Source organism: Pelodiscus sinensis, chromosome 11 (genome assembly GCF_052426305.1).
Source record: "Pelodiscus sinensis isolate ZL-2025 chromosome 11, ASM5242630v1, whole genome shotgun sequence".
NCBI classification, from domain to species: Eukaryota; Metazoa; Chordata; order Testudines; family Trionychidae; genus Pelodiscus; species Pelodiscus sinensis.
Window position 1 is genome coordinate 8,091,916 of NC_143062.1, and position 22,042 is coordinate 8,113,957.

A 22,042-nucleotide genomic window follows, 5' to 3' on the forward strand; every position below is an offset into this window, starting at 1 on the left:
GAGATCCACAGAGACCACGCCGGCACGCTCACAGCTCCCCAGCTGAGATCCACGGAGACCACGCCGGCACGCTCACAGTTCCCCAGTTGAGATCCACAGAGACCACGCCGGCACGCTCACAGCTCCCCAGCTGAGATCCACAGAGACCACGCCGGCACGCTCACAGCTCCCCAGCTGAGATCCACGGAGACCACGCCGGCACGCTCACAGTTCCCCAGTTGAGATCCACAGAGACCACGCCGGCACGCTCACAGCTCCCCAGCTGAGATCCACGGAGACCACGCCGGCACACTCACGGCTCCCCAGCTGAGATCCACGGAGACCATGCCGGTGTGCTCACAGCTCCCCAGCTGAGATCCACGGAGACCATGCCGGTGTGCTCACAGCTCCCCAGCAGAGATCCTTGGAGACCACGCCGGCATGTTCACCACTTCTCAGCGGAGATCCACGGAGACACTCCAACTCAGTGGCCATTTGGGCTGTTCTCTTCTAAAGTCAGGTCCCCAGAAATGAAGCCTCAGGTAGCGGGAGGCAAAAATGTGACTTGCCCAAGATCACACAATGAGTCAATGGCAGGTTTGGGAGCTGATCCCATACGGGCCGATTCTCAGCCTTGGTAGTCCCCAACCCGCCAACTCAGCCTTCCTCCTTTTCCAGGCCAAAGCTTTCCATATCCCCTTGCCTTGGCTGAGACATAGGGAATACTGCACCAATGGGAGAAGCTTCTACTCACTGGAAAAGTCTAATGGAGTGATTCCGGATTTACATCTGTTACCCACTTGTAAATCCAGAGTCACTCCATTAGACTTAATGGAGCAGCTCTGGACTGACACTAGTAGAGCTGAGATCAGAGTCTGGAGTCTTCCCAGTAGTGGGTATCAACATGCCCAAAGCAAAGGGCAACGAATGTTAATGCTGCATCAGGCACATCTTGCACTCGGCCGGAGGGCTGATCTTTCCCTGATGGGGAACTAGGTGTCACGTTGCTGAATTGGAGGGAAGCAGCCAGATCGCTGCTGCACCCCTAGGTGGGGGTGTTGGCCCCAGAAATTGGTGTGGGGGGAGCCATGTGGGGTATTGAATGGGAGCTTGTTGTTTTCTGATCCTGTGTACACTGTTTATGTGAGTATATAATGTCTGTGTGTGTAGATCTGTAATCTGTGTAGAAACTGAAGATTTCCCTGCATGTGGTTAAGCATTGGGCAGGGCCGAGCCTGTGGAGCCTGTGGACATGCTAATTACCTGTGGAACAATGGTTCTCAATGGGCCAAAGACACACCCAAAGAATGGGGGCTGTCCTGAGAGCAGCCAGCAGGGAAGACAGAGAGGCTGAGGACCAGGTGACCTGCTACATACTGGAAGAGGCCAGGAAGGGGTATAAAGAGGCCATGTGGTCGATGCCATTTTGTTCTCAGCTCAGCACTTCATCCCAGAGGCAGCACTGCAGGGATTGAAGAGCCCGGAAGACCTGTGAACCCATCCTGATCGTAGGATGTGCAATAAGGACGTTTAACCAGCAGCTGCAACATCTCTGCTAGAGCCTGCATCGAGGACTGGGAGATTCGGTGCATGTAACGTACTGTACTTTAATAACCTTACTCTCAGGCTTTTCTTTCTTGTAATAATAAACCTTTAGATATAGATTCTAAAGGATTGGCCCAGCGTGATTTGTGGGTAAGGTCCAGAGGGTAAATTGACCAGGGATCTGTGGCTGGTTTCTTGGAACCGGACAGAACTTGTTTGGGGTAGGTGGGATTGGGTGCTAGGACCCCCCACCTGTGTATGAGGCCCGGGGCCATCTGGGGCACGGATATTGCTGGGGTGTCGGAGGGGTTTTGCTCGGGAGGCTTCAGGCAGGCAGCTGAAGCGCTCTGTGAGACTGGTTTGTGGCCTGTGTGGAGAGGTCGCCAGTCAGGGGGACTGTAAAGAGCCCCGGATTTGAGCAATTCGCCCTGAGAGGACGCCCTAAGCTGTGCCCAGACATGGCCTGGTCTGTCACAGTGGCGTAGTCGGCAGGATCCACAGATCTTGGTCAATTGAGCTTTGGGATCAGGACCCCACGCTGTCTAAATTTGATTTTTGGTATTGAGAGTTTGGTTGATTAAAGAGCCGCTGCGATGATCCCGGAATTATATGAGAGTCTGAGCAAAAGTGCTCTGAAGGATTTGTGCTTGGGGAGAGGCATTGCCTTTAGGAAAAGGGCCTCTAAACTAGATCTGGTAGTGTTGTTACTAACCAGAGATGTGGATGAAAGGGATCAGAAGCAAGCCAAGGAAGCTGCTGAAAGAAGGCAGAAGGCAGATGAAGAAATTGCTAAGAGACAGAAGGAGATGGATCGGGAACTTGAGGAGAAAAAGGCAGAATATGCTGAGAGACAGCGGAGGGAAGAGGTAGAGCATGCAAAGAAGATGGCCCTAGCCAGGGAGGAAAATGCTAGACTTGACCTCCAGCTTAAGAGACTAAAAGAACAAGAGAGACTGTATTCTCCTGAAGGTTCAATGTATAACTCTGTGGGTATGCGGTGTGCTTATGATATGGCAGACGTATTTTGCCCAGCTGATGTGATGACCCAACCCCAAAGCATGTGTGAATGCAAACCTTGTGTGTTACCTGTAGCTAACAGGGAGGTTTGGGAAGGGGGTGCATGTGGGTATGAAAAGTTTCCTGGAGCTGGTCAGTCTCCCTGTAACCAAGGGGAAAGTGTCTCTACATGTGAGCCTGTGGGTGAGGGCCCGTCTGATGCCTCAGAGGTGAGGCTGGAATCAGAACCAGGGCAAGAAGAGCCCAGAAATCAGGGAAATGTTTCTCTGGGGCAGCCTGGAGTGGCTGGCCAGAGTGAAGTTTTAGTTGAGGAGTTGGTGGCTGGTGAGGTTTGTGGAATTGAACCTGCACAAGCTGAAGTTGATTTGTGCGAAGAAGCACAGTGTGTGCAAGCTGGCAATTGGGCTGGTGGAAGTAGCAAGGGGGCAGTAAAGGAAGCTGTCCCAGTGGCTAGCTGTATGCCTGAGATTAGCCAGGGGTGTTGGGACAAGGGAGAAGCTGTCTCTGGTGGTCTGGCTGTGTGTGGGGAAGAGTTTCTTCCTTTGTCTGAGGAAAGTGCCCCACAGCCTGTGAAGGCTGAGAGCAGTGGTGTTGTCCCAGAGTTGGGTCTGGATATGGCTAAGGCCCAGGAAGGGGGTGGCCCAAGGTTTGTGTCTGCTGGGGAGAGGGATGAGGTGACTCAGGTAGAGTCAGTCAGTGTTTTACCAGAACCCCAGAGACCAGACAGTGGTGACCCTGATATTGTGCCTGATGCTGCTGTGTTGCTGGCAGAGGGGGGAGCGACTCTGTGGGAGCAGGGAGACCCCTTAGCCCGGGCACAAGGAGAGAATGAGGGTGTGTTAACTCTGGTGCCTAATGATGGTGTGGACGTTTACAGCCATCTAGAGAGTTGCACAGGGAGTGAAGGTGCTTCTGACCCTGTCTCTTGTGGGTCTGTCTGTGTGCCTGAGAGGGGATTGTCTATGAATCCACCAGAGGGGCCAGAGATGACTCAGGGAGTAAGGGAATTGCAGGAGGAGTTGGTTGTGGCTCAGCAGGGCAAGGCTGCTGCAGAGCCAGAGACGGGTGAACTGCTTCTTAAGGAAGCTCATAGGGAGGAGAGTCCTGGCAGTGCTTGTAGCAAACAGTTTGCAGTGACTGAGGGAGGTGACAGGACCTTGCTTGGAAAAGGCATTCAGGAGAAAGCTCTGCCTGTAAACGGCAGCAGCTTCTTGTGTGAGGCACTTGTTTTGGTGCCTGACAGACAGAATTTGTCTGTTAACAGTGACTCCACTGACTTGGGTTTAGGGAAACCCAGTGTGGATGGTGGTGGAGAGGTCTCAGAGGGACTGAGGGTTGTTCCAGATGAGGCAGGAACATCCAGAGAACTGGAGCAGGCTGCTAACCCAGTGACTGTGTGTGACCAGCTTGCTGGGAAGTCAGTGTGTGTGGGACAGGATTGTTCCCAGGTGAATGAGGAGAGTGGGAAGTTAGTGTCTCAGATTCAGGAGAAGGGCTGGGTAGCCAAGTATGCAGAGCAGAACAGCTGTGTGGTCACTCTCCCTAGGATGCAGGAGATGGCAGTTATGCTCCCATCTCTGGATACTGTGGACACTCATACTCAATCAGGGAAGTTGATATCTGGTTCCATGTGGAAACAGAGGTTAGAGAGGGACAGAGGAGAGACTTGGGAGTCTACAGCTCACTGCTGTTACCCCACTGAGTGGGGGAAGGGGGAGAATTCCAGGGCCATTGTGAGCCAGGGAGTCACACCCAGCCAGCCCATTGTCTTGGTCAGGCCAGAGGTTTCAGGCCTGGAGCCCAAAGGACAAGGGGGAGGGGCAGGACTTGCTTTGGCCAAGAAGATTTGCAGTTTAAACCTGAAGGGCCAAAACTGCAATGGTGTGGGGCCAGAGAAAGGGCCTGACGGAGAATTTCAGTATACACCTGGTATAGGAGTGTTTTTGTTACTGATGTTAATTCTTGTAACCAATGTATTATTGTTGCAGAGAATTGTAACGGTATACAGGGTGCATGAGCTTATGAAAATACCATGTAATCTGTCTGGAGATGTACCAAACGACAGACGGTATGTAAGGGGACATTGTGATGTTGCTATTTCGTGGTTAACACTTGTAACTGGTCTTGGAATTTCTTACAGTACAAAAAGGGTTCCAGCCAGAAGGTCCTGTGTAAGAAGGGAAACTGAGGCACACCACCATTTTGTTGGGGGAGGCCTGTGATGCCCTCAGTGATGTTACTGGCATCACTTCCTGCATCAATTTTGCGTTGGGGGTGTCACGTTGCTGAATTGGAGGGAAGCAGCCAGATCGCTGCTGCACCCCTAGGTGGGGGTGTTGGCCCCAGAAATTGGTGTGGGGGGAGCCATGTGGGGTATTGAATGGGAGCTTGTTGTTTTCTGATCCTGTGTACACTGTTTATGTGAGTATATAATGTCTGTGTGTGTAGATCTGTAATCTGTGTAGAAACTGAAGATTTCCCTGCATGTGGTTAAGCATTGGGCAGGGCCGAGCCTGTGGAGCCTGTGGACATGCTAATTACCTGTGGAACAATGGTTCTCAATGGGCCAAAGACACACCCAAAGAATGGGGGCTGTCCTGAGAGCAGCCAGCAGGGAAGACAGAGAGGCTGAGGACCAGGTGACCTGCTACATACTGGAAGAGGCCAGGAAGGGGTATAAAGAGGCCATGTGGTCGATGCCATTTTGTTCTCAGCTCAGCACTTCATCCCAGAGGCAGCACTGCAGGGATTGAAGAGCCCGGAAGACCTGTGAACCCATCCTGATCGTAGGATGTGCAATAAGGACGTTTAACCAGCAGCTGCAACATCTCTGCTAGAGCCTGCATCGAGGACTGGGAGATTCGGTGCATGTAACGTACTGTACTTTAATAACCTTACTCTCAGGCTTTTCTTTCTTGTAATAATAAACCTTTAGATATAGATTCTAAAGGATTGGCCCAGCGTGATTTGTGGGTAAGGTCCAGAGGGTAAATTGACCAGGGATCTGTGGCTGGTTTCTTGGAACCGGACAGAACTTGTTTGGGGTAGGTGGGATTGGGTGCTAGGACCCCCCACCTGTGTATGAGGCCCGGGGCCATCTGGGGCACGGATATTGCTGGGGTGTCAGAGGGGTTTTGCTCGGGAGGCTTCAGGCAGGCAGCTGAAGCGCTCTGTGAGACTGGTTTGTGGCCTGTGTGGAGAGGTCGCCAGTCAGGGGGACTGTAAAGAGCCCCGGATTTGAGCAATTCGCCCTGAGAGGACGCCCTAAGCTGTGCCCAGACATGGCCTGGTCTGTCACACTAGGTATTCATCAAACCACCGGAGTCTGAGTGAGAAGGGAGGTGTCTTGTGCTTGAGAGCCGTGTGGCAGCAGGAGATGCAGGTTCTAGGCCCTGGTCCGATTTCTTGTCCCCTGTGACGCCCCACCTGACCAGAGTTTCAGTCACCGAGTCCATACACAAGAAAATCCAACGCGACTCAGCGCCTCACTGTCACCAGTACAGACAGAGGCTCGTGCCCTCCCCAGCGGAGAAACAATCCCATTCCTGGGCAGCACTATCGGCCAGGATGGTGGGCGGGACACGCCAGGGCACCCGGAACAATATCAGTAAAGCTGCAACCACCTTCGGGAGCGGACACACCATCTGGAAACCATCCACATACAGCATCAGAGCTCAACTCGAGAGGTGTCAGAGCAGCTGCTTCCCCGCTGCTTCCCACAGCAGATTGCTGGGAACGGGGCCATCCCGTGGCCAAAGCTCTTCGTTCCACACAACCTGCCCCAGAAGAGTCCCCGTATCTTCTGGTCAGAACAACCTCAACTCCCTCCCTCCTGCCCTGCAGCCCTGCCCTCCTGGGCTGCCCCCCCACACCCCTGCCAGTTCCCCTCTGCCCTGCCCCTGTGGCCCCTGCCAGTGTCCCCCCCCCACCCTGCCCTGCCCACCTCAGCTCATGGGAGACTCCCTCCAGGCCTGTCTTGTGATGGGACAAACTGAGAACTGGCCAGCCAAGTGCATTTCCCGTCACCTCTGCTGGGTTTGCACGTAAAGGTCCAATCTGCAGCCCAAGCTATGTTCTCTTTGGGGCACTCCAGCCATGCAAAAGACCTCGAAGCTTCACTCAGAAGGTAGCTGGGGATTCCCCTGTAGTACAGGACCCCTCGGGGCCCAGGACGGGACAGTCAACTGTAGATACTATGCCAAAGACAGCTGCATACGGACCTATGCTAGGAACGATCCACTGCCTGTCCAGCAACATACGTTAGAGCAGCCGTCAGGCACCTCTGACTTGGGCCAGGAGCCAGCTCTGTCCTAGGGCTGGAGGAGGCAGAGAGGTAGCTCAGACACACAATCCCCCACCCTCCGGAGCCCTAGGTCTACAAGTTCACTGCACCGCCCCACGAGGCCCATGGGGGCTGCTGAGCTGTCGCCTGCCCAAGGCCTGGTAGGAAATCTCTCACCAGCCACTTCTTGTCCCCCGCAGCCTCTTAACCAACCAAGCGTCCCAGGCCATGCGGGGCTCCATCCATCCACGACTTCACCTCTTCGTTCCTGACTCCCTGCACTCATTGCAGGGGAGCGGGGGATTCCCGGCCAGCTGTGTTGCTCTGTGGAGATGGACAGCTGCCTCCTCTCTTCTGGCCCGTGCTGCTCTCAGTCCTTTCCAGCTGCCTCCATGGGGCCGGCCGACAGATGTTTCTCTTTGCCTCCCGGGGCTCTCTGGGGCCGGCTAACTTGGGCTCGTCAGTGACAGGGTGGGGAATTGAGACACCGCTTTCCAGGTGCGGCAGCAATTCCATCACACTGCCTCCCCTGAGCCACGCTCTGCTCCGGCCCCTGATTGCTAACAGACTTGCAGAGGCTGGAAAGGAAAGACAGATTTCCTCCCTCCGGGGCTGGGGCGGGCAGAGCGCTCACAAACTCCAGCTCCTCTTCAACACGGGGCTCACGGCAGGACACAAGACTGACCCCAAAGCAAGGATGTAGCTGGCACAGGGGCCAGGCCGCTCTTCTCGTGGTCCCCGGACAGACTCACTGGAAGGGACAGGCAAAGCCAAGGATCAGTTTAGTTTTGCAAAGCTCCGTCGGTCCAGTCTTGGCCGCTTGGCTCCAGATGTGGCCACAGTCACGCCCCACGTATGGCACAGCCCCGCCAGCACACAGCTGAGATGCAGTCAGGGAAGGGCCCGCATTGAAACGCGAGGTGCAGGCATCCTTGCATATCCAAGGAGGAAACCCCTGGAGGTAGCACCAGGTCGTTCAGCATTTATTTCCTTCTGCCAAATCCAGAGCCGGGCTGTGCACAATCCTCCCCACCAGCAGCCAAAGCAGGAAATGGTTGTGTCCACCTGGAAGTTTTCACACAGCTCCCAAAAGCCTAATCCCCCATCCAGGAAGAGAACTGCCCCTCCCCTCTCCCCCAAACCAACATTGCTGGGAAAAAAGTCACCGTGAGATTTTTACTCCGGTTAAATTTGTGATAGGTCACAATTTCTGGAAGGCAAACAGAGATCAAGAGGTAGAAGGTCAGAACACAAGCTGCCTTCCAGAGGGACGTAAAATCGGACCCAGAGTGGACTTTGCCCAGCATGGGCCCATGGCACTGACACGAGGGTCCCTGAGACGGACGGGGTTTGGAACCAGCACGGCTGAGCCACCAGGCCAAACAAGGGACGAGCAGAGACTCCAAATCTCCAGCTCTCGTAGGATGGGGAAACCGTTCCTAATAGCGCGACTGATCCACGTAGGGATTAACTCAGAATTGCTTCCTGTCCCCACCCAAAAAAAGACAAAAGTCACAGTCTCAAAAATGTTCATGAACTGAGAATCCAAAAAAAAATTTTTGGATCAGGATGGTGGGTGAAATATTTCATTTGGATCATTTCAAATAATTTCACTTCCGTTTCCATCTTCTCAAACAGTTAAACCTTTTTTGGTATAAATCAACAACACTTTCAAAATGCAAAGTTGTTTCAAGCCAGAAGATAACATTTCTCATTTAGAAATGGCGAGAATCACAGGGCATTTCAAACAAATGGATTCTCATCAAAGCTGACTCTCTTGTGAGCAGCTTGGGTTCCAAGGAACTAACATTTTCCACCAACAAAAATGTTTCTCAGAAAGTTGCCAATCAACTCGACTTCTCAGCCGCTCGCAGTCAGACGTCCTCCGAAGCGACTTCAAGCCCTTTGTGCCAATTGCCACGGTCCATCCAAAGAAGAGCCGGGAGCCTGCAGACTTCACGCCACGGAGCTGTGAATGGGCTTTCGGAACAGCGCCACTGGCATGGGGACTCGTGGTGCCCTCCAGCTCTGTTCCTGCATCAGTTAGAGTCCAAGAGAGCTGAAAACAGCTGCAGTAGATGGAGAAGGACCTCACAGATGGCTCTGGCTAGTTGCAGGTAACAGACACTCTTTTGGCCGATTCGGGCCAGATGGTACGACTCAGGACCTTCATACTCACACAGTCCCACTGACATCGCCAAGGAAGGCATGACTTGGGGGAATGTCAGAATCCGGCCCTACCTCCTGCTTGTTGTTCCAATTAAAGTCACTACAGTTTAGATTTGAGAAGGGATGAATTAATTGACACCCGGGAGACAAACATGTGGAAGGTAAGAAGGATGCGATCACCATGAAGCAAGGCGGGTGGCTAGAAAGAGGCTTAAGGTCCACGATTTATAAAGAATGAACGCGAAGGGGAAGCAGAAGTGGCCGAGAACGTGGAGAGTTGCCACGTGAAGTATCAGCTTCCATCCCCATGTTCCTCATCAAAGGCTTCAGTGGGAGTTTTTTGCCAACCGAATTAGAGAGCCACGAAGCAGAATTTTCCAAGCCTGGGTTGGAAAAGAGCCGTTTGCAGCCTACGTGACCCCCAAGCACCAGGTGAGATGAAATGCGAGGCCTCGATTGAAGTGCTTAGCAAGCACACTTAGTCATCTCGCTCCTGAAACCCCAAGGGAAGGAAAAAGCAGCTTCAATTTCTCAGCGAAGTCTGCAAGAGCTGGCGCCCAAACCCACTGAAATCAAGGAGACGTGTGGGGCCACTTTAGGGTTAGGGGCTTAGGAGACCTCAGTTCAGTTCCCAGCTCTGCTACAGACTTCCTGAGAACCTTGGGCAAGTCACTTCCCCTCTCGGCCTCAGTTTCCCATCTGAAAAAGCGGGATAACAGCCATGCCTCACAGAACATGTGGCAATGCAAGGCTAATGAGAGCCAAGGAGAGAGAATTCTGGGTGGAGGACATTTCGCAATGGTGAGATCTAGCCGTCTCCTGCGGGCAGTGGGGTGAACTCCAGATCTTTGGACACTGGAGGCTGGTCCAGGCAAAGCCCTGACAGTTGTGGGAAATGAGCTCTCCTGAAAATCTGCGTAGAAATGTCTACACCAAGCATTTTGTTACTCCAGGCCAAGACCAATGTAGGGCTGCTAATGTTGTCCCTTGCTCAGAACATGTCCTCCTGGGTTGCACGCAGCCTATGGCCAGTCTAGGATGGGCACCATACATTGGCATGGACTTATTCTGGGAGCTTATTCTGGGACTTATTCCTGCTCACACTTATTCTGGGAGCTCTCTTGGCCCCTGGAGCAGCCTAAGATCCAGAAGGTGCAAAGGGGTCATAAAACCTCCCCGTAAGCTGAAGGCTGCTGGAGGTGCGGCCCAGAACCAGAGCCTACCACTCCAGGCCCTGCTGCTTCGTGGCTGAGGTAGTTAGCAAATGGGGCCTTTTTTGTGTGGAAAATTTTCAGTTTTTCAGCAAAAAGCCCAACCCGCCAACCAACCCCCTTAAATACTGTGGCTGTAAATAAAAGCACTTTGATTCTGAAATGTCACCCGGGTGCCTCATGGGAGTTGTGGTTCAGGTACCTTATGTTCCCAGTATCTTTTAGAGGCCAAACTCCCTAATAAGACTACATCTCCCAAGATGCATCACTGTCTTGTCTGTTAGAGAGAAGTAAGGCATCATGGGAAATGAAGTCTGGTTGAGACAGCAGGTCCATAAAGGAGAATGGGGGCATGAGGGACTTGAACTACAACTCCCATGAGGAACTGTGGCAGCATTTCTGAATCTAAATATTTTGGTTTTGGGGGGCTGAGTCCAATGGGGAAAAAAATGAAGATTTTCCATGGAAAGCAGACTGAAAAAGAAAATCACAGCATGTCAAAATCCCAATTTTCCACTGCACAAAAACAGTTTGAACAGAATTTTTGTGACTACCCTACTGTGAAAACTTTACCTAATATTTATTTCCAGAACAAAGTTATTTACAGGGGGATGGGGGCAAATAGAAGGGGTTTCCAGGTAACCCCTTCACATTAACCCCTGCATACTCAATAGCGTGACCAATTGGATCCCACCCGCCTTCCCCCAGTTTCTCAATATCACCCGCATCCTCTCCCATGGCCTCACCACACAGATTCGCCCGACGCGGCTGAAGATGGCGCGGCCTTTGCCATCAGACTCCACCGCCTTCTCCGTGAAGAAGAAATAGACTTTGTCGTTGTCCCGGTCGTCATTGTCTGGGATCAAGTAGGCGGCCACAAACTTGGGGTCTGCGTGAGAGAGCACCCAGATCGGAACAAGAACATACACAGAAGAGCAGAATCTACCCCACTGCACACTAAACGGTGCAGGCCTCCGGGGAGCATTGCATTGTGGGATCGGTGGGGCCCAGGGGTGCATTCAAGGGAAGGTGGCTGCAGTTTGCGCCAGTTAGCCCTGACGCCGGGTGCGAGGGGCTCCCACCTCGGCAGGGTCCGAGACGCTGTTTTACCGTTGAGCAGGCGCTGATCCATCTCGGTGCGGAGAGAAGAGCGGGATCCCATGCTGCGGAAGATCACCGAGTCACGGCCCAGGAAGTCTGCGGTGAGGCCCGTGTACAGCTCCCCCCCTGGGAAAACAGCCCCGGGGAGAAAATAAAACCCCAGCATAGCCCTGCGGACTGCAAACCCATCCTGGCCAAAGGAGGGCAGGAGACATGTGGGAGGTCTATGGTCTGACCCAGGTTAGAGTCCCTGGGAGGGGAACACCCGGACGTGGATTTCTGTGCCCTGGAATGGACGCCGCAGGACGGATGGGCTTCAGATGCTGGGTCCAGCCAGGGAAGCATCCGAAAGTAGATTTCTAATTGGTTAGGAGCGAGTCCAGGTTGGCAGCCATCGGACCCCCTGTCCCTAGATGGCTGAGGTTGATCTAACAGAATAATTTCTCTCCCGGTTTAGCACCGGGAATGGACTGAGCTGAGATCGGGGTCGTGCAGGTCCCTATCAGGGCAGCTCGGGCTCAGTCGGCAGAGAGGGCTGTGCCTGTTGGTGACCCGGCGGGACACTTACCAGTGAAGGTGCTGGCAAAGGCCCTGCTGGGCTCGTGTGGACACTTGCCCCGCCCGCTCTGCACGCTCATGGGATCCAGGCTGAACACGTGCTGGGAGGGGGTGGAGACATGTTAGGGGAGGCGCGGGAGAGAAGTCGCCAGGCCGCCTAGCACACCAGCTGGGGCCGCGATCGCCGCCGGAGTCAGAGGCAGGGCCTCGGGGGTGCCTGGAAGCCGGTGGTCGGGGCGAGGCGCCTGCCGATCGCCCCCCAGGTGACAAGATGCACCCTGAGCGGGTGGGATCAGGTGCCCAGAATCCTACTGGCTCCGCTCCCTGGGCTCTGTCTACGGCACATTGCTTTGCTTCCTGGCCCACGCCCCAGAGCCTTTTCCTAAGCATGGGACAAGGGAGGAGGCTTGCGAAGCTGCCCACTGCTGCCATGCGACGCGGCTTCTGGCACCTCCCGCCTGCCTCCCCGGCTTGGCACAAACAGCTCCTTCCTGCAGCCGTGTCTCCACGAGGCAGCCACGCCAAGGGAGCAGGGCCGTGCCGAGACCCGGCCAAATGGCCTCGGGGTTTGCAGCCCCACAAACAGGGCCCCGATTGTGTCCCGCTTCCTGGTGCGGCTGCGGGAGGAGAGGCAGGGTTGAGAGCATGCTGGGCGGGAGACAATAGACGGCTGTGCGGAAAGGGCACGCTCTCCTCCGCACCCCACAGCAGCAGCTGGAAGCCCGCAGGGCAGAGGTGGGGGCGGGGGGTCCCAGGGAGGCCGTAATTTATGAGCAGGGAGCCTGGGCGGGGGAAGACATGCCAGCCACAGAGCTGCCCAGGGCAGGACGCCAGACCTGGGGAGGGCGAGGGGGTGGGAGGGGCCACGTGACAGATCAGCCTTGCTCGGGGTGGGGGGGAGGAGGGGAGGGAGAGGCGTGCTGCTCTCTGCATGGGGCAGCAGAGGGGCCTGGGGCAGCAGTGGATGGGTTGGCTGGCATGGAGTGGCTCCCTTTGCTGGGCACCGCATGGGACCAGTTCTGTGCACGGATCTCCTCTACATGTGCCATCTGCTCACCCCCACGCCAACCAAGGTGGTTTGCTCCATGTGGGACAGGTGCCAGCCGCATCCCCTGGCAGACAGGTGGGTCGCTCCAAGCTGGGCAGGTACCACTCACCAACTACCTTGTGGGGCTCTCCTGCTCGTGCGCCATTTCGGTGTCTGCTTCTCTCCCCCCTCCCCCAGGTCAGGGTGGTCTTTTCCTCCGTCCCATTCATGGCTCCTTGTCAACCTGCTTTATCCCCACTTCTCCCCCACCCCCACCCCGCCTTGTACCTGGTGTTAAGGGGCCCCTGCCTCCATGAAACAAAGAGCAGAAGCCCAGTGGGAACGGGAGCCAGGGGCCAAGGGGAAGCTGGCATCACAGCTGGAATCTGTCTCCTGGCCCGGCAGAACACTGCCCAGGCTGGATCGGGCCAAGGGACGGGCCCAGAGTCCCCGCTCTGACAGATCCAAACAGCCTCCTGTCCAGGCCCTCTTGAATTGCTGCCAGTCAACCCCAGGCAGCTGTTCTAGGGGCCGGGATTTCCCTACGCTCTTGGCCAGCATCAGGGTGTGACCCCAACATGCTGCAGGGGGACCGAGGGGGACCGCAGGACTCAGGCCGGCTGCCCCGGACCGCTGCCTTACCTCGCCGCGGTGGCCCACGTTGACGAAGGCGCAGACAGGGTGGAAGGCCCCTGTCCCACAGGCCAGCAGGTGGGTGCGGTTGAAGGGGTGAAGGGCTCGGACGTAGTTGGCACATTCGGTCTGGAGGAGAGAGGGAGGGGCGGTGTGACCGGGCGGATCCGTCAGCGTGGGGGAAGGACTCCGCACCACTTTCCCCTTTGGGCGGGACGGTGCAGCAGGCACCTCCGCGAGGCGTCCTCCATCAACACCTCGACAGTCACCGCCTCCACCTCGCCCCACATGGCCGGCTCACGGGACTTTACTGGGCTGCCTGGTCAGCGGTTCCTTCTGTCAATTCCTGAAGAATGTGCAGGGTGCAGCAAGTTCTGGTCCCGAGACCAGAGCTGGATCAGAGTTAAGTTGGGGACCCCGACGTGGGTGGCTGCAACGCTCACGCCCAGGAAAAAGCAGCTGCGTGTGTCAGAGTGTTAACAACAGCTAGCCAAGTTACAAACACTCCTGGGAGCTAGCGGGGACACAGAACGAGCACCCAGGACCACCCGACATGTTAGCCTTTGTCCTCAGCAGCGGCTGTCCTCCGGACCTGGCGAACGTACGGGCTGGGATACAATTTCCCAATGCCTACTGCCCGTGCTAGTAAAGGAGCCATCTCCCTTTCCTGATCTGTATTCCCTCTCCCCACAAATGTCAGGGTGCCCTTCTCCTCTCGGCTGCTAGCCCGCGTTGACTGGCAAACGTGCCAACTCGTTACCAAGGTGTTCGCAGTCGCATATATCTGGTGATGTTCCTCCCAACACCACGGGCGATGCTAGACTAGTATCTTGCGGCTACCTGTCAGCAGTGTCGTCACGCCAGTGACAGTGTCTTGTGACAGATTATGATCCAGGGTCACTCTAGGTTCATAGAATCATCGAATACTAGGACTGGAAGGAACCTCGAGAGGTCATCGAGTCCAGTCCCCTGCCCCCATGGCAGGACCAAATACTGTCTAGACCATCCCTGATAGACATTTATCTAACCTGCTCTTAAATATCTCCAGAGATGGGGATTCCACAACCTCCCTGGGCAATTTATTCCAGTGTCTGACCACCCTGACAGTTAGGAACTTTTTCCTAATGTCCAACCTAAACCTCCCTTGCTGCAGTTTAAGCCCATTGCTTCTTGTTCTATCCTCAGAGGCCAAGATGAACAAGTTTTCTCCCTCCTCCTTATGACACCCTTTTAGATACCTGAAAACTGCTATCATGTCCCCCCTCAGTCTTCTCTTTTCTAAACTAAAAGCTTAGCCCATGGCTCTTAAGGCCTTGATTGGTTTGGCGGTAAGCTCACTTCACTACTGCCTTAACTCGTACCGTCGCCCTACCTAGCAAACCGCTCTCCCTGTACGGCGCCCTGGGGAATCTCACCCTGCCTAGGGTTGCCAGATGGTTTCAACAAAAATGCCGGACACACTTGACATGACATCACAATCGACATTACGTCTTAGTTAGAAAATACTTCTATTTTCTCATTTCTATTTTCTCTATGGGTATGTCTACACTACCCTCCTAGTTCGAACTAGGAGGGTAATGTATGCATACCGCACTTGCTAATGAAGCCCGGGATTTGAATTTCCCGGGCTTCATTAGCATAAGCGGGGAGCCGCCATTTTTAAATCCCCGCTGCTTCGAACCCCGTGTAGCGCGGCTACACGGGGCTCGAACTAGGTAGTTCGGACTAGGGTGCCTATTCCGAACTACCGGTACACCTCGTTTCACGAGGAGTAACGGTAGTTCGGAATAGGACCCTAGTCCGAACTACCTAGTTCGAGCCCCGTGTAGCCGCGCTACACGGGGTTCGAAGCAGCGGGGATTTAAAAATGGCGGCTCCCCGCTTATGCTAATGAAGCCCGGGAAATTCAAATCCCGGGCTTCATTAGCAAGTGCGGTATGCCTACATTACCCCGCTAGTTCGAACTAGCGGGGTAGTGTAGACATACCCTATTTGTTTCCCAAACAGAAAGCTCAAATACTGGACGGTCCGGTTGAAAAACTGGACACCTGGCAACCTACCCCTGCCTGGTGCTTCTGTGAAAGCCCCTAACTCCTGGGGACACGGGGCTATGGGACAGCCTAGCCTGCATTTAAAAGCGGACTCCATTTCTAACCTTCCCAGCTGCAGAGAAAACGTGATCCCCAGAGGGCGAAGAGGCAGGAGACAATGACAAAGCGCCCAGCACGTACCAGTCTAAAAACACCTCCTGGTTTTTAAGGCAATCACATTCATGGGGGAGGGGGATGACTGTTCTGAGCGCCTCATCCAGATCTCCCCAAATCTGGGGCTTGAAGCTGGGTCTCCCAGGCCAGGGCAGGGCACCCCCCAGGCTCGCTCCTTTCAACCCGTCTCAGCCCAGCAGGGCCAGCCAGCGCTACGAAGTAACCAGCTGGCCAGGGAGCTGGCTGTGCACGTTACTGGCATGGCTTGCTGCAGCTGTGAATTCGCCCTTTGTTTCGAGTGCGCAGTGGGGAGGAGGGCAGTGCGTCCCAGTGCATGACGGCCCGGAAACAGAGCCGCTGCTCCCCCGCAAGCAGGCCAGCCGCTCCGGGGAAGCTCCCATCAGGCTGGGATTCCCCGGCGGCTCCTCCTCCACCCCAGAAGGGCAGGCGGCACGAACCCAGACCCTCGCTCCGGGGCACAATGGCCGGAAGCAAGACGTGCCGGCTGGCAGCTGGGAAGCGGAGAGGAGTTCTGCAGCCGCGCAGCAGGGAGCAAACCCAGACTGGGCCCCTGCGCCTTCCGAACAGAACAATACCAGCCCAGCCGGCACATCCCTGCAGCTCCACAAGCCCAGGGACCCCCCCAGCGCGAGGGCATGGGATCTGCAGGGGCAGGTTCCTGTATTGACGCTCGGCCCCTTCCTGGCTGCTTGGCTCCAGCCCCAGTGACTCCTTCCGACAGAGTCCATGGCATCCCTCAACAGGATCTCCGGCCAGGAAGCGAGGTCTTCGGATTGCTTTGTGCAGGGGCTTCCTGGATTAGCCCAGAGGAGCTGCAGGCTGGGCCCACGGAGACAGGCTCCCTAGCAGCTGGGCTCAGTGCTATCCAGGAACGAGGGCTGGCCGGCTCAGGGGGTGCAGGCGGCAGGACTGTGGCTCAGCTGCAGAGCTGGTGTAAATCGGTACAGGCCAGGAGAACTCCCTGCCACGTTTCAGGCCAGCCCTGGGTTCCTGGCCTGGGCGCCCGCCTTCCAGCATGAGTGATGCTGGATCGCTCCCCTCCCTTCCTTACAGCAAACAGGGCTGGGGAGAGCACGGCGTGGGCAGCTCGCCCTGCAGCCCCCCCGCCACACACACACCATTGGGGCAGCTACAGAGCATGCTCAGACCCTGGGGGGCTGTTTCCCATCGCAGTCCTACTGCGAGACAGGTGCATGCCACTGGCCTGTCCTCCCAACCCTGGAAAGTCTGCGCCCATTGGGGAGGGCGACCTAGGGGCTGAGTGCAGCCCCCGGGCTTGCCTGGATCCGGCCCCCAAAGCTTGAGGCTCTTCCCCCCATCATCGAGGAGCCCTCGCCGGTGGTCCAGTCCCCCACCACCGCCCCGCAGGGCTGGAGCGCATAGAATCTACTAGCCCTGGCCCCCCTAGGCTCTGTTGGGGCAGGGGAACGGGGGAGGGGCTTTCTGCTTCTCAGTTGGGAGCCCCAGCAGGGAGGGGTCGGTTTGGGGGTTTTTTGTTCTCACCTGTGCGCGGCCCCCGGCTGATTTTTCTGCAGCTCAGCAGCCCCCAACCCAAAAACGTTCCCCGCCCGGCTTAAAGAGCAAGCCGGGGACAACAGCGTAACACAGAGCCTACCAGAACGGCCAGAGCACAAAAGGAGGGGAACACATTCCCCCTACCCCATACTGGCAAGCTCTGACTGGTCAGACCCTACCTCTGCCAGATCAAGGCCTTTGCCACGGGGTGGAGAGAAGCACTAGGGCAGGTCTCCCGGCTCGCCAGCCATCCACCTGTCTGTCCTCTGGAAATTCTCAGACCCCTGCCTGGAAGCCACCATGTATCCCCCGCCCGCAGCCAGAGGCAGACCCGCGGCCGTGCGGGCGCCCACGAAGCGCCTTCTGGAAGGGGCAGCGGGGATCAATGGCGGGAAGCGCAGGAGACGGATGGACGGACAGAGCCATCCTCTGGGTGAGGTAGTAATGTAAAGGGGAGGCTGGCTCCTTTCACGGGGCAGGATGACCCACGGCCCTTCGAGCCTGCCCCGGATTCATTGCTCCCGCTTCCGGAGCGGCGGTCTCCCGGCGGGGCCGCACAGAGGCTCTCCGAGCATCCTCTGCAGGGCTCCGGGAGGAACCCGCTGCTGTCCCCAGGAGGAACCCGCTGCCGTCCCCAGCCCCTCACTCCACCAGCGCGGGGACATTCCATCTCCAGTTCATCAGCCACAGCCACCCCAGGGGCGAACCGCAGTCTTCTAACCTGGCTGCCTTCCTGCGGCCCTAGTTCCCTCAGGCCTAAGCCTGAAAGCAGGCTCAGGCCAGAGCTCCCCCACCCTGCCTGCCCCTCCCCAGCCCTGCCCTGTCTCAAGCAGCCTCCAGCTTCCCTGACAGCCAGGTCCCTCCTGCTCCCCAGCTGGAGCAAGAGTGTCATAAGGACATCAGAGCGGCCACACTGGGTCAGGCCAAAGGTTCATCTAGCCCAGTGTCCTGTCTGCCCACAGTGGCCAATGCCAGATGCCCCAGAGGGAGTGAACACAACAGGGAACCATCAAGTGATCCCTCCCCTGTCGCCTATTCCCAGCCTCCGGCAAACAGAGACTAGGGACACCCTCCTTGCCCACCCTGGCTAATTACCATTGATGGACCTACCCTCCATGAATTTATCTAGCTCTTTTTTGAACCCTGATAAAGTCCTGGCCTTCGCAACATCCTCTGGCAAGGAGTTCCACCGGTTAACTGTGCGCTGCATGAAGGAAAACATCCTTTTGCTGGTTTTAAATCTGCTACCTAGTAAATTTCATTTGGTGACCCCTAGTTCTTATGTTATGGGAACAAGTAAATCACTTTTCCTTATTCATCTTTTCTGTACCTGTCATGATTTTATAGACCACTATCCTAGTCCTCCTTAGTCTCCTCTTTTCTAAGCTGAAAAGTCCCAGCCTCTAATCTCTCTTCACAGGGGACCTGTTCCAAACCTCTCATTTTTGTTGCCCCTTTCTGGCCACAAATCTATCTTCATGTCCTCGCCTCCTCCCCAGGAACCCGTATTTATACAGCCCCAGCTGGGCCCTACTTGGCTGCTATTTGCCCAGCTGTGGGCTCCGCAGCCCCAGCTCTCTCCCAGGGCTGGGTTTTATCTTTGTTAGAGAAAATGCAGGGCAGATGCCCCATCCCAGAACCATTTCCAGGGCCAGGTCGTTGACAAAACAGCTTCTGTTCAAATTTGCACCGGAATGCGAGGTGCCAATACTTCCTCTTCAAAGAAGTTCGCAGTAGCTTCAGGAAACATCAAGTCATCCCAAGTAACCTTCCTCAAGAGGAAGGAAATCTACCTTCATGCCCTAGGGAACTAGAAGAGGCACTGCGGATGCCAGAACCCTGAGATAGGGCCAGATCCAGATTGGGTTAAGCCTGGGGGTTTCAAGTACCCAGCCTCAGTCTGTAAACCTTTGACGCCCGGTGCTAGGGCCAGGCGATCCCAAACGCCGGCTCTTTAGCTGCCTTGCTCCGTGTTTGCCCGCCCTGTGGAGAAGGAGAGGCCCTCAGACTTCGAGGCTGGGACCTTTCCTGCCACCGTTTCTATTCACGTCAAGAGAGCTCCGAAGTGCTTGTCTCAGCCCTGCGGCACGCAACGCTGACCGCTTGCCGGGGGTGCGCTAAGGGCGCTGTGGAAAGCTGTCGGCTGTGATGAATTTCTGTTTTCTTCCGGCTGAATTACGGCGTTCGGAGAGGCCCTCTGAAGCCGCCCGCCTCGCGTCGGTGTGACGACAGCAACGCGCTCCTCAGGCACGAGGGCTCCGCTGGCAGGCGTGGAAACTCCACAGCAGCAGCATTTAGAACTGAAGCCACTTGTTGGGTGCCTGCCACCCCTGTTTTTCGGTCTCTCTCCCTTGTTACCCAATGGGCAGGAGAGAAAGACCCAATCGTGGGCGGTTAGTGATTCCCATCAGTCCCCTGTTTGTGTTTCTCTCTCCTCGGGATGCGTAGAGGGCGCTGGACAGACAAATCAACCAGCAGCAAGAAAACGACGGCAAGAGAGCCACGATGTACCACGATCCACGGGAATGAGAGTTTGTGGGTGAAATCGCCACGTGTATCAAAGTCACTGGCAAAACCCCCATTGACTTCCCTGCCACATTTCCAGCTGCTTGGGTGCCACGTCTGGACACGACCTCTTCATTCCTCATGGCTGATTGCCACGCCTTAGGCCACCCCCTTTGTTCTGATTGGTCCGTTGCTGATGAGCTAACCCCCGGAAGAGGCTTTGGTTGGATCTTCAGCTGAAGGGAATGGTCACAGCTCTGTGGAACTCACTAGAGATACGCTCACGTACATCACCCGAGGATCCGGCCTGGGGTGGTTTTTAACGTGGGGAATAAAAGGCCTCACAATTCAACACCTCGTCCAAAGACACACCCATCTCTGAGCCCGTTCAGTCTGAGCCTCAGGAAACCCAGCCTGGAAATCCATATTCCTACTGCACAATAGCTGGGGAACAGCGTTCAATAAGAAAACAGCCCAGGTGTGTATCGGCCGGAGCTGGGCAGGCCGGGTTCTAGAACACAAGAACTCTCTGAGACCTCGGTTCTGATCTCCAGATGAACCAGTCAGAAGCATGGGCGGGAAGTAGCCCAGCCTGTCACCCTTACAGGACTCCCACGTTGGCTGAAATCCTTCAATCTCTTCTGAGCCCGCTTGTTTCTTTACTTCGTCCTAGTCCTGGGGTCCCGTTGTGTGGTTGCTTCTCTTGGGTGGAATGGTTGCTTCCTGGGGAGAGGGGACTGGCTAATCAAAACAAGAGCAAACAGGCTGAAGAACAGGGAAGGAGGAGGACAGGTTTGGGAAGGGAAAGAGAAGGAAGACTTCAGACCATTTGGATTGCGGATCGGAAACGGTCAAGGATCCTTGGAACCGACCCACCAGTCTCTTGCTGTTACCAGCTGCAGATACCAGACACGACCGGGTTCCCATCCAGCCCCAGAACGCCTGCTGAACATGGAGAAAAGCAGCCAGAAGTTGACGAGACAAGAAAAACTGTCAGGAAACAGCAGCTGCAGAAAGCAAACACGAAGCGTGTATTGGGGAGTAGGGAATACAGGGGAAATGGATGGCCACATGTGAAGCTAGGGAAAGAGCGAACCCCACCCAAAGTACAAATCCAAGGACACGCTGATATTTTTTACCCGACACCTGACTCCGCCCTGCTCCTGGTAATTAAAGCGCGGGCGCCGCTGGGCAGATAGAAGTGTTTGTAACTCCGTCAGTACGAGCAGCAGTCGGATCGCAGGAGCCTGCCTCGGAGCTGGTGAATTCCACGAGGCCAATGTCAGAATTTCGCACCGTTCCCACGTCCTCTGCTTTAGGATGGACCCCAATCTCCTTGCTCTGCTGAGTACACCCATGCTGAGCCCTCTCTGGGGGCCAGCCAATGGTTTTGCAGCCTCCCTGCTGTTTATTTTTCCTCGGCAAAAGTCTTTCCATCACCAGGGCTAGGGGGACGGAGAAAGGCCGCCCCAGGGCCTGGCTCCATTGGCGGGAGCTTGCAAAATAAACATGTGCAGGCCGAACGGAGTGACAGCCACTCCTGGGAACAATTAACTTTGGGATGGATCTCAACAAGGGGCTCTCCTGCCCCCTCGCTCCCTCCACGGTCTCCAGTCATCGTAGGGGGCACGGGAAAGAGTCAGGGAGTTAAATTGGCCAAACACCCTCCAGCAAAGAACGCCACCAGAGCCCAAGACCACTGGAGCGAATGGAACGGCTCCTCTGGATTTCAATGTACTTTGGGTCAGGATGTCACACGCGATGTATTTCGCTGCCTGGGGACCAGCGTGTGAGCGGAGATTTAGGCTGCTCCCTGCACTGGTTCCCTGTCCCCCACCCCCATCTCTCCAGCCAGGACCACTCCCCAATTCGCACGCCGCTGCTCCGAGGGGGCGTCACCAAATCTGCCCACAGCTGAGCACACCCCTGTCGCGCTTTGGGATCCTGCTGGACGCAGGCATGGAAGGGAGGGGCAGGAAGCCAACGGCTCCAAGGCTGCGCCTGTGCGGTTTTCAGGAGGGGCTCAGGTGTATCAACACAGGCTGCGACCAGAGCTCCCGGCTGCAGTGTAAACACAGCCAAAGACTGGCTTCTAGTCTGCATTACCGGCTGCTTTCCCACGCCCCCGGCCCCAACCTGTTCTGCTGCCAGTTCAGTCCTTCAAGCCCCGGGCTGGGATTTGAGAGCTCCCAGTCCAGTTCATGGCTCCTGGGGTGACCCATGTAATCGTGCTGTGCCTCAGTTTCCCCATCTGTAACATGGGGACAGGGCTGGA

At 55.8% G+C, this 22,042-nt stretch overlaps 1 protein-coding gene across 2 annotated transcripts in view; it reads right to left on the bottom strand.

Moving 5' to 3' along the window:
* The window catches only part of SEMA3G (semaphorin 3G), a 96,192-nt gene that overhangs the window by 17,188 nt on the left and 56,962 nt on the right, over positions 1–22,042 (bottom strand). For both annotated transcript variants that reach the window (XM_075939490.2, XM_075939491.2), the window contains exons 4-7: positions 13,532–13,651; positions 11,873–11,963; positions 11,314–11,430; positions 10,950–11,092 (exon numbers count right to left, since the gene is read on the bottom strand). In XM_075939490.2, the coding sequence (XP_075795605.2) occupies positions 10,950–11,092; positions 11,314–11,430; positions 11,873–11,963; positions 13,532–13,651 (471 nt within the window). The remainder of the gene's footprint in view (positions 1–10,949; positions 11,093–11,313; positions 11,431–11,872; positions 11,964–13,531; positions 13,652–22,042) is intronic.